Source organism: Octopus bimaculoides, chromosome 2 (genome assembly GCF_001194135.2).
Source record: "Octopus bimaculoides isolate UCB-OBI-ISO-001 chromosome 2, ASM119413v2, whole genome shotgun sequence".
NCBI lineage: Eukaryota > Metazoa > Mollusca > Cephalopoda > Octopoda > Octopodidae > Octopus > Octopus bimaculoides.
The window spans coordinates 130,297,341-130,310,201 of record NC_068982.1 but is presented as its reverse complement, the minus strand read 5'-3'; the positions used below and the strand labels follow the sequence as shown (position 1 = coordinate 130,310,201).

The 12,861-nt window shown below is 33.8% G+C and overlaps 1 protein-coding gene across 10 annotated transcripts in view; it reads left to right on the top strand.

The window, feature by feature from the left end:
- The window catches only part of LOC106875945 (collagen alpha-1(I) chain), a 286,544-nt gene that overhangs the window by 244,412 nt on the left and 29,271 nt on the right, over window positions 1–12,861 (top strand). For 6 of the 10 annotated variants that reach the window (XM_014924278.2, XM_014924276.2, XM_052965608.1 and 3 more), the window contains 4 exons: window positions 897–1,037; window positions 3,309–3,470; window positions 4,786–4,914; window positions 9,672–9,695. In XM_014924278.2, coding sequence (XP_014779764.1) covers window positions 897–1,037; window positions 3,309–3,470; window positions 4,786–4,914; window positions 9,672–9,695 — 456 coding nt within the window. The remainder of the gene's footprint in view (window positions 1–896; window positions 1,038–3,308; window positions 3,471–4,785; window positions 4,915–9,671; window positions 9,696–12,861) is intronic. The other 4 variants (XM_052965609.1, XM_014924272.2, XM_014924277.2 and 1 more) reach the window with 1 other exon arrangement.

The window sequence follows — 12,861 nt, the reverse complement described above, 5'->3', positions numbered from 1 at the left end:
ATATATATATATAGATAGATAGATAGATAGATAGATAGATAGATAGATAGATAGATAGATAGATAGATAGATAGATAGATAGATAGATAGATAGATAGGTAGAGAAATAGATAGATAGGTAGAGAAATAGATAGATAGATAGAGAAATAGATAGATAGATAGATAGATAGATAGATAGATAGATAGATAGATAGATAGATAGATAGATAGATAGATATACAACAATCTGTGTCATACTTAATGTAAATATCAGGGAAAACCCCAATTAACTGCAGTTCATCCAGAGAAAATAGCACTTAATGATGTACTGTTTAAATAACACAAAAATAAATCAGTAGCAAGTGAAAATCATCCAGCTGCAGTGGTGGAGATGCTAGATGTACATTTTTATTAACTACACGCAAAGATAAAATTTGTTGTCATCAATAGAACAAAACATTGATTGAAAAATCAGTAATGTTACAATTAACTGTTTGGCTAATTAACCATGCTTGCATGGTTAGATGTAAGTTGTTGAGGTAGATTTTCTGTAGTCAAATGCCCTTCCTGTCATCAACCTTCACCTGTTTCCAAGCAAGGTAATATTTTCCCCATTACCAGACACATTTCTTCATGGAAACAAACAACATTGCTTGTATGATGGTAATGTTCATTTACAATCATCATATGATGTTAAAACAAGGATTCACACAAATACACTCACATACACATATATTTTCGACAGGCATCTTTCAGCTTCCATCTATTCACAAGGCTTTGGTTGGCTATAATAGAAGACACTGCTCAATGTGCTACACAGTGGAACTAAACCCAAGACCCTATGTATATATTTGTTTGTTTTTAAATGCTTATTTCCCATTAGTGAGTCATACATTAATTTTCTGTCTGAATTTCAGTATAAAGGTAATGCTGGACTACCAGGACCACCAGGGCCCCCAGGACCACCAGGACCACCAAATACCGGTAGTTATGCTGGCTCAAATGGACATGGAGATGCATATAGACTTTATAGACAAAAAGGACAGAAAGGAGAAATGGTTAGTTTGTTTCTAAAGTGTTTCCTTAACATATTGTCCCTCAATATAAAGTAAAGACATAATAGCTTATTGGTTGAGATGTTTAATTAGTGAGACAGAGGTTGTTAGTTATAAGACTGTGGAAAGAATGTCTATTAAGTGAGCATTGTTACTTCAGCATTATATTATATTTTTCTTCAAATGCTAAAAGTAATATTTTAAGAAATGTGTTTAAAAGAGATACACAAATTGATTCAGAATATGTTATTTATTTGATGAATGATTGTACAGTTGAATCAGTAGAAAGCAGAGTATTTACAGGGAAAGGGAACAAAGAGAAGGTTAAAAACCAACCACTACTTCTAAGAGCTAAGAAATCTTTCCATTATATATAGTTCAGTCTATAAACATAGTAAAATATAATGAATTCTACAAGGTGGTATCAAAAAGTTCCATGACTAATTGTTTAATAAAATATACTTTACTTTAGCTAAGTTCTCCTTTAAAATAGTCACCTTGCACAGTAATACATCAGTGTCAGTGTTCCTGCCACTTATGGAATCCAACCTGGAAGTTGTTTTCTATATGCAAATCAAGGAATTTTTGTGATTCACTCTGGATCGCAACAACGGTATTAAAATAGCAACCTTTCAACTGCATTTACATCTTGGGGAAGAGATGGAAGTCTGCAAGTGCTAAATCTGGTGAATAGGGTAGGTGCAGAAGCAATACCATGTTGTTTTTGGTGAGAAACTCACAAGTGAGGAGAGCTTGATAATAGGGTACATTGTCATCGTGAAGAATCCAATTCTTCATGCTTCATGGTTTGGTCTAATGACTTCCCTCAAATGCTTCAAAATGTCATTGATTGTCCTCTGATGATCCCCATGCATAAGCTGATGAATTTTCTCCATGGTGATGCTCATTGCAGGTCTTTCAGATTGCTCATCACCTTCCAGGGATGTTCTTTCACTTTTGAAGTGTCCATGTCACTTGAAACATTGCATACAACCTATTGCTTCATTGCTGTAAGCTTGCTGAAGAATGCTCAATCTCTCTCTAGCAGACTTCTGAAGTTTAATGCAAAATTTCACATTGACTCTTTGACAAAATAGCTAACAGAATACATATGGTCACAAAAACCACAAATTTCACAACTTGTAAAGTAAACACAATGATGTCACTCAGCACGCTGCTTCATGAAGGTCACTGCTAGCTCTCGCTGCACAAGCAACCATGTGCTGCCATCTTTTGGCATGCTATAGAACTAGTCTGGGAATATTTTGATATCACCTCATATTTGAATTTCTTTTGAAACTATTAAAATTTGAATAGTAAACTCAAAAGAATTTCAGGATGCTGAGCAAGGAGACAGAGAGATAGAGAAAGAGCAATATGACATATTGCTCTTTCTCTATCTGTGTAATATCAATTTGAGAACTGAAGAAAACATATTGCAGGTATTTAGTCCCAGAGCAGCTATAATCAAAAAGATATATGATCAACAACATTCTAACCCTTACTAGTTTATTTTTTTGTGGATGTGGGATATGGTTTCTGTTCACATTTTTTTTTCTTTTTCAAAATATCATATTTATGACTACATTATCCACTGTGTCTTTCTTTTTTTAAGATTGTAGTTCATCAGTTAGAAGATTTCTAGGTAAACAAGTAATTATGTATATTGAGTATCAACAACTTTGTCTTCTAATGGCTCACTTGTCATTCTTACTTATATTTGCCCATGATCCACATATATGTTACATCATATCTTACAAAAATATTCCCATGTAACCCTATTGTTAACATTGGTGATGTTTATGTATGCAAAAATTAATTCATGATGAAAAATTCTATCTAAAAACTATCAACAGTTCCACAAAAACATTAAATTTGTGGCCGACAAATGTATTATATTTTGAAAATTTTTTTAGAAAAGTTCTGAAGTATTCAGTGGTCCACCTGTGACTGACCCTTTATGTAGAGGCACCTTTTTGATTCAAAATATTAGACATTGCTGTTATTGTTAAGTTAGCTTCAATTCGTTATATTTTAGCAAGTATGCTACATGAAAGTGGCTGATCAGAAACCCAAAGATCAGAGGTCTAGTATTTGAAAATGCAATCTAGTATGTTAATGGCAAATTTCAACTAAGACAAGGAAATTTACCATCGTTTTCCCATGTGCTATTCTTGGCTGAGTAACAAACTTCCTTATTGGTTGAAAAATCATGATTTTTATCATGATAGATATTAATTTTTATGGATATTTTTCTGCATATTTTTCTTTTAGGGAGAAAAAGGAAGTACAGGCCGGGGTATTCCTGGAATTCCAGGAGTATCAATTCCGGGAAGACCAGGTCCCCGTGGGCCTCCAGGCCCTCCAGGACCTCAACAACATTCATATGGTGGTTCCAGCACTATTAATGATCAGACTTATTCTGCTTCACATGCGGTAAGCTACTGTAAAGTTTCTAACCCTTACTTTATGAAATACTTCAATGCAAAAGACACATTTATCATTCAGAAACATTTATTTGCTTATTTTGATCAATTCTAAATGCCATATGGAAGATGCACTTTTTCTTGCAAAAAATTACTTTGAAAATTATCATGCATTATCCATGATGCTAGTTAGAATCACAGGACAGTTAAAGAGTTGTGTACTGCAACAGTATTTGGCAGCAAACCACTAGTTAGGTGACCATTGTCTGGTGATTTCACTCAAGGAGAAGTATGAGCACTCTGCTAGTTTGCTTGTCGATTTTGTTTGATTACAGTAACTGCTGGACACTATTCTATTGTGTGACCAGATTTTTGGTAAGTACAAAAGATTTTTTCTGAAAATTACATTTCCAAAAGTTGGAGTACATCTTCCACAATGCAGCAACTACGTTGTAACATGGCAGTTTAAAAAAATGGTCATTGAAGCTATACCATAATGTAGTTTCCTTATTTCAAGCAAATGTTTCATAATGCTAATAGCATTGATGATGAAGATAATGGTCATTATAATGATGGTGATGATGATAACAACAATGATGATAATGATGAGGAAGAGGTGGGGACAGAGAAGAGAAGTTTCTAATGGAACAGTGTTTTCAATGTGAAATCTTAATTCTAATACAAATTGCTTCTAATACATATTGCTTAACCCAACTTATTCAAAGAACAGTCTGCAAAACTAAGTTCTCCTCAGAAGTTTGAAATGTCAAGTCAATTCAAGTTGAAACCATTCTCCGATTTCATGTTGAATTGTAGCATTAAGCTTCTACTGGGACAACTACAACCACAACATCATGATGGTGATGACAAGAAACAGAACAGAAACTTTCGCCAGAAACTGTACAGAAAAGAAATCCAAAAGGCAGTGTTACAGCATGATCTCATTTTTTTTTTGCTGAAACCAGTGAAAGAGATAAAAGATGAATGTTTGTAGTCATAAATGACAAAAGATATATTTACAGCCAAGAAGGGTTATTGTTATTTGTCATCATTGATTGAAGATCACTCCAATGCAGGAAATGAAATTTAAGACCAAATCCTGGCTATCACTAAGGCATACACTAGATTTTGATTCAGTGAATGACACAGCAAGAGTGATGGCCAACAGGAAAATGCAATTTATGGCTTCTGCTATAAGCAACACATAAGAGAAATAAGAATGAATAATAATGGCATGTGTTGATTTTTTTACATACTCTTTTCTTTGACTTATATTTTTTTCCTTTATGATTTGTTTCATTTTACTTTTCTTTTTATTTACATAGATTGCAACTTATCGCAATATGGGAGAACTTCAAGATGTTGCTCTAACTATCCCTGTTGGAAGTATAGCTTTTGTTCATGATAAGGAACTATTATTAATTCGACTGAAAGATGCATGGGCAGAAATCCAAGTAAGTATAAGTTAGACACTGATTCTGAAGGATATTATTTCTATTTTGTAATATTACATTCAGTTTTTAATTAACTTTACTAACTAGGGAAATGATATACAGGTACACTACCAATTTTCCAGCAACTGATGTTGTAGTAATTCTTTTAATCTCAAGATGATTATGATGAGGCAAATTTCTGTGATCATTACTAATAACATTTTTGGTAACAAGCATTCATGATACACATTCTTTTATTCACTAGTGACATGTCATGAAGGCAAAAATATTCTCCTACCACCTATCTATGATAATATAAAAATACAAATGTTTAAAATTAAATGTAACTTCATGTGCTAACCCCTTAAGGACCCTCTTTCTGTGAAGAGCAAATAGATAGATAGCTTATCTTCTCTGCAAAGAATGCAATGTCATAATATAAAAGAGGAACATGTAAATATATACCTCTTACATTGCTGGATGCCCAATTGTTCAGTGGTTAAGTTGTGGCATTAAATTTTGCTTTAAATTGTGCCCTTAAATAGTGCCTTAATATATTATTATAGTTGAAGGGTTGAAAGAATGTTATCAACTTTGATTTATTACTAGTGAATAAACAAAAATGCATCTTGAAGAATTCATTGTAAAAATGTTATTTATAACCTGGTACCCATCTTCAAGAACTTTGCTCAGAATTACTATTACATGATATTTTTTAATCTAGCATAATGTATAATCCAGTTTGTGTTTGGAACCAAGTATGTTGGAAAATTTGCAGTGCACATGTTCTACTGAATATGTTGATATTTAATGCTCATTTTAAAAAGGTTGACATTAAATTGTAATATTAGGTATATGTTTAAGGGAGTGAGCCGTCAGAATCATTACTGTGGCAGGCAAAATGTTTAGCAACATTTCATCCATCTTCACGTTCTACGTTCAAATTCTCCAGAGGTCGACTTCACCTTTCATTTTTTTGGGGTCACCAAAATAAGTATTAGCTGAGCACTGAGGTTGAGGTAATTGACTTGCCTCCTCCCCTGAAATTGCCAGCCTTGTACAAAAATTTGAAGCCAATATTAGATATAAGTTTAAACATTTTTGACATTTTATCATATTGATTTATTATATTAATTACAGATTGTTACATATATGATAGTTCAATAGTCAAGTAACAAAATTTTAGTTATTGTAGCTGGTCATTGATACCTTGTATATTTTGATGACTTAAATACATGCAATTGACACTGGGGATTCAGTCTATCATTACTTTATGCTCCAGTTACTATCGCTTTCTCCAGAACTGTAAGGAAGGTAATAGAAATAGGTAACTGAAAATAACAAAGGAATGAAACTTCAGATACTTGTATATCTCTTTGTACATCCAAGCAAACACACACACACATGGACATGTCATTCTTTTAATATCCATTTTCAAATGCCAGCATGAGTTGGACAGAAACTTATTTGAAACAGGAATTTATAACTGGATATTCTTCCTGTCACCAAATTTTACCTGTTTTTCAAGTAAGGAACTTTTTATTTCCACAAGTCTTTTAAAATGCAGAGTGGTCAGTCACAATGCTGATGTTGACTGTAAACATCACACCACCATTTTACTTAGCCAGAGACAAATACTATGGATTACCACCATTAATGCACATCTGCACATACAAACACATGTACACACACACCCCACACACACACACACATTTATGTATAGAATCTTCTGTTGAAGACAATGTATGACTGTTCAGTTTTTGTTGAATGACCTGCACAAATGATTTCCTTACAGTGATCACATGTATGCACTGAACATTGGTTCACTCACTTTATGAAATCGATGTTGCCTGAACAGATGCATAGTGTACAAGATGTCAGGTGTTGAAGTATCTCAGAGCAATGTGAAATTAAATATTTTACTCAAGAACAGAATGCATTAAATAGTCCAGGAATCATAAGAGCAATCATGAGTGCAACACTCTAACCACTAAGCCATGTGCCCTCATATATAGTCTAGGGATGAAAGGACTGATGTTGTTTTAGCAACCAGTTTACTTCATGTAGTTCTTTTCTGTTGTTCGTGGCTGGTCTCAATTCGTTTATAAGGAGGGCTTCCATAATTCTGAGATTGCTCCTGTTGCATTTGTTTCCCCTGATGGAAACTGAAATTCTGGGTTTAGCACTTCCAAAAGTGCTTTCTATTGAAGAGTCCATATTCATATGCTTCTTTATTTGGATGTGTAATCTCCTAGCAATATTCTCTATGTACAATGCTCCACATTTACTGCAGATTACTTTGGATACTACATAGGGCTTCAAGCATGTTTTGATGTTTTTGATAGGGTAGTTGATGAGTGTGCACCCCCATGGTGCTCTCTATGGTATTTTTCCTCTACAGAACTTTCCTCGGTGATGGACTAGTGTTGAGTCCCTCCCAGCTGCAGATAGCAGATAGCCTTTGTGTGCTAAATTCCTGAGGAACTGCCCTGATGTTGGTAGCTTTGTTGGTTGCATCACTGCATCTGTCTCTTATATGTATCATCTCATTCTGTACATATGTGATTTTGGCCCTTGTGGGCAGAGCTGATTTGTAATGTACAAATAGATTCCTACTGCCTACTTTTCTATAAAAATTCATGTAAATATAACCCTCCCTTGAGATCTTGATTTGGAAATCTATCAGAGAGAGGATTCTGGACTTGCCTGAGAGTATAATTTCTAATTTGATGTTGCTGTCAACATTGAAGTTTTGATGTATGGTGGTCTCTTCTTCCCAGCAGGCGGTTAGCATTTAGATGTCAGCAATGCACCTTGAAAAGAAGACACATGAATGGCAGGTGTTAAGCACTGTGCATTTGAGTTGATCCATATATGAGATGTCCAGTAGGCCTGAGAGGCTGGATCACATTGGTTGATCGGAGATATCCAAGGCTGTTAGGCTAAAAAGGTGAAGGTTGGTGAAAGAGGAAGAGGAAGTAAAAGAGAAAGAGGAGGAGGGGGAGGAGGAAATGGATGTGGGAGAAGAGGGGACAAAAGGAAAGATGTGATGTGGTCAGTAATGATATTGACAGCCAGAAAAGTGGGCACGGAAGTATAGAGGGAGACAACATCCAGGCTAAAAGGGTACAAGGGTCGATAACCTTGAGTCTTTTAAGGATCTCCTTCTCCTTGGAGCTGTTAACATATCCAGGGAATGCATAAAGGAGAGGTTTGAGGAGTTTAGAGAGAAGTCAAAAAAATTTATAAAAGAAGCCGTCAAATCCTCAGATGTTAGAACTAATTTAAGATATATATATATATATGTATATCCACACACATTCTAACATGTGTGTATGTAATGCATGTATCTATCACAAGATTCCTTGCAGTTTCAGAATTTAGTCACAAGATGTAGCTGGCCCTGAGCTATAGTAAAAGTCATTTAACTAAGGTATCAAAACTGAACCCAAAGCCATTTAACTGTGAAGTGGACTTCTGAGCCACACACAATTGTACCTGTGCATCACAGTCATGCTTGTACATCACAGCCATGTTTCATGTCTCATGTTTCGTGTGTGTGTGTGTGTCAATTAAATGTATATAGTTGCATGAATGCATGAAAATATATTTATTAATGATAATACATATAACAAATATTTTAATTATATTTATTCATAACTAAATTCATTGCTCATATAATGGATGAAATTACATGTGTATGATAGCATGTTAGAATGCATATTTCATTCAGACTAATGTGTTTTTAAAAATACCACTTGCTATAAAATAACAATTTCAGTGGAAAAGTAGATATAAAGATATGCTATGTTTTTTTACTTTTCTCAAATAAAATATTAGGTGCCATTATTAAATTTATGTGACCTAAAATGTTATAGCTATGGTAGATGATTAACATACCTTAAATATTCTAAAACTGTACAAAAGCTGAAATTGTATAATGAAGTAAAAGATTTGAACTCAATTTCTTGAACAGCAGTTTCAGGCTGATGTGTTGCTGTATAATTCTGAAAGAGCTACCAAAGCAAAATGTTTTAATTTTAAAATAAATGTAGGTTAGAATGTAAAATGTTCATGATTTCAATTGATAATAAGCCATGGGACTCGAACATAACCTTTACTATAAACAAATGTTTTGTTAAAAAATAGTATCTCTATAAGAATATTATTAAAAAAAAGAGAGTTGGGTTGTCAAAGTTTATTGATTTATGGAAAGTCATCAAGATGATAAAAGGCTGAGAATTTCTGATGTAATGGAAGTTTATTTGCTCATAAATCTGTTGAATGTAAGCTTCTGTAAAATAACAACAAAAATTTATTGAACTAATGACTGGTTAACAGTTGAAGCTAGCTAAAACCACATCTTCTTTATATAGAGTACACTTTATTGAACTGCTATCAGTTATTAGTAATACAATTGAAGTGAATCAAATCAGAAACTAAGCTTATTTGGCTCAGATTATAAAGTGTTACAGTAACTGCATTGCAATATATTGTTTTTCTTCCTTCTTTGTAACAAATTCTATTTGACTTGTTTTAATAATAAAATGCTAGGCTTGATTTAATCCTCTATACCTCACTTACAAATAACCGAATGAGGTCATGGAAAGTAATGTGAAATGCTTTAATCTTTGAGGTCACAATTAAATGTTAATAAATCTCTGTATGCAAGTGATGCATTCTTCATACCCTTCATGTTTTCTGCTTCACCAGCATGCTATGCTGCATTTGATGTTTGGCTATTATTAATTTTAACAAAATTTGCATGTTTCTTTTAGAGCAGACGCATTGCACTTCCCCGGGTAAGTTGCATTCAACTCAATTTCTTCAGCTTTCACTTATCAGCGTTCTTCTGGTGAAATGGTAAAAATAAACAAGAAAAACCTAATGTGATAAAAACTTAATGAAAATCTCAAACAAATACTATTTACTATTCATTTATAAATCATCTACATCCTCAACATGATGACTTAGTTCTCACAATCAGCTCTCCATTTTTATCCTTCTGGCAGTGGAAAACACTTCAAAATACTGAAACAAGCTGGAAAGCAAACAAGGAACAATAGGTCCAGGCTATTATATAGCATCAAACTCATTGCACAAAGATTCTGTATGTGATCCAGCATAGCATACTCTATGTGTTGATAGTGTTCACTACATTTTTAGTTTTCAATTTGCTAAGACACATACAGCTTCTTAGTAAAGAGTAATTAGAATTATTTTCTAGAAAGAATTTAATTACTACCCATGCTATGAACTAGTTATGTATAGCATTAATTTGTTTAGAAAATTACTGTACCATAACTCTCTTTCTGTAACTCATACAAAACACTAAATTCATCAATTGTTAATCATTAATCCCATCATATGAAAACAAAATTCCTCTAACAGTTTAAATGAGATGATTAACATCATCTAGAATTACTTAAATCTCCGACAATGGTAACTGTTTTACTCTCTCAACTTAAAACGACTCTGATCAACCTCATACATGACTCTCCTCCAGCATCTCATCTCTATAGAGAGTGTGACCAAAAACTACTGATTAATATAAAAAAACTTAAAATGTAACAGAACAAATTAAGGTCAAAGTGACTGCTAAAAAATACTATGATATTAACAAGCATATAGCTCCAGCAAACAGAAAAATTCAATCTTCTTTTAAAATAAGGAGAGAAATCCTTTTCACCTCAAAGATCTTTCAATTGTTGACAGAATATATGATACATTCAGATAAATTCAGCAGTCTGTCAGAGAAAAATCTGCACATTGTTTACAAAACGCACTCATATATATTGCCACACACACACACACACACACATATAAGACAGTATCAGAAAGTTACTCAACTTGGCTTTAACAAAGTACTCAGTTATACCTGTAAATAATGTATTTCATACATTATTTATTTGAAGGAAACAGCTGCTTTGAAAAATTTCTCTTTAGAATATACACAGTAATCCCAATGCATCTTCCATTTGGAATTCTTCCATCATCCCCAAATAATGCCCCTTCAATTTCAATTCTATTTTGGAAAACAAAGCAAGGATATAAGAGAGTGGGCCAGGAGAACCAGGGAAGAAACAACTTCACAACAATGCAGATTTTCTTTAACAATCTCTTCACAGGCTACATAACTGATTCCAACAATGTGAGGGGCTAGTGGATTGTTTGGCAACAGTCTTCATAGATGGATTCCCAAATTTCTTGTGCATTTTCTAGCATTTTGATTGTGACTTGTCAGCCTGGGTGTTGATCATCTGCAACAGGACTCAATTTTAAAATAAGATCACCTCTCAAAGACATTGTTGTTTCACTTAAAATAATGTTCACCAAAATACTGGTGAAGTGTTCCAAGAGTTACTGTAGTAGATTTGGTAGATTAGGTAAACTTCATAAAAAATTAACACAGCAACATTGCTTGAATTTACCAAGTATCAATAAAAAAAAGTCACAGAGCTCTTTTAACACAAAATTACAAAAGCTCCAGGCTGACTTGATAGGTTGGTTAAGAATTATTGTAAGCAATACATTTCCATTGAGGAAAACAAAGTTTTAGGAAATTACTTCTCACCATTTCTTATTCTCAATTCTGATCAGGATCAGAAATGAAAAATTCTGAGTAGAGACTCTTAAACTCAACTTTTCAGAAATATTACTCTACCCTACCTACAGTATTTAATACTTTCTTTTGATTAACTACTTTTCTTATTAGTATATCAACAATATATATGTATATTTATATATAGACATATATATATATATATATATATATATATATATATATATATACACATACATACATACATACATACACACATACATACAAACATACACACATACATACAAACATACATACATACATACATACACACATACATGCATTCATACATACGTACATACATGTATGTATCCCATAAATAATGCAGTGTTTTTACACTTCTTTTATTTTTCAAAATTAAGATAAATAAAGTTCCTTTTTAATCTAAAATATACTCTCCTTCATTTTCTACAATGCTCATCAATCTGTCTGGTAGACTTGCAAGGCCTCTCCTCCAAAATTCGCTTATCCATGAGGAAAAATACTCCTCCAGTGCTGTTCTGACCTCATCTACAGAATTCATTTTTTTTCCATCCAAATGATTTTGAAGACTACAGAATAAATGATAATCAGATGGGGCAATGTCCAGCATATATGGCGGGTGGGGCATTGTTTCCCATTCAAACTGCTCCAGCCTTTGGAATGTCATCCTCATTGTATGTGGCTGAGCATTAACCTGATGGAAGAACACCTTTTGTCTTGAAACCAAGGAAGCCATTCAAGCTGCTCACAGTAGATTTCCTTTGTTATCATTTGGTTTGGGTTTAAAAGTTCAAAGTGGACTAAACCTTTCATATCCCACCAAACAGATAACAACACTTTATGTCGGTGAAGACCTTCTTTAGCCTGGAGTGCCAGTGTTTCTCCTTTCCCTACCCACTGTCTTTGGTGCTTAACATTTTTATAGAGACCTAATTTCTCATAAACAGTCACTATTTGGTCCAAAAAGGTTCATTTGTGAGGCGTGACAGCAAAGAAAAGTACACATTTAATCTCTGCACGTGATTAGATGTGGAAAGTTTGTGGGGAACCCATTGACCCAATTTGCTGACTTTTCCGATGACATGCAGGTGTTGATGAATGGTTGAATGACCAAATCCAAGCTCCTCTGCTAGTTCCTCAACAGTTGCGATGGGAGTTTGTTCCACTAGGGTTTGCAGGACATCCTCGCCGAGCTCTACAGATATTCCAGGATAAGGTTCAAGTTCTAGGTTCTAGCTCCCAGGTCAGAATTTCTGGAACTGCTGATACTATATATAAGGATCCCTTCCAGGGGAGAATGAGTTATTTCCGTTGATTTTTAAAATGAAATATATTAGATATATATATAAGGATTTCTTCCAGGGGTTCTATTATTGAGGTTTCCA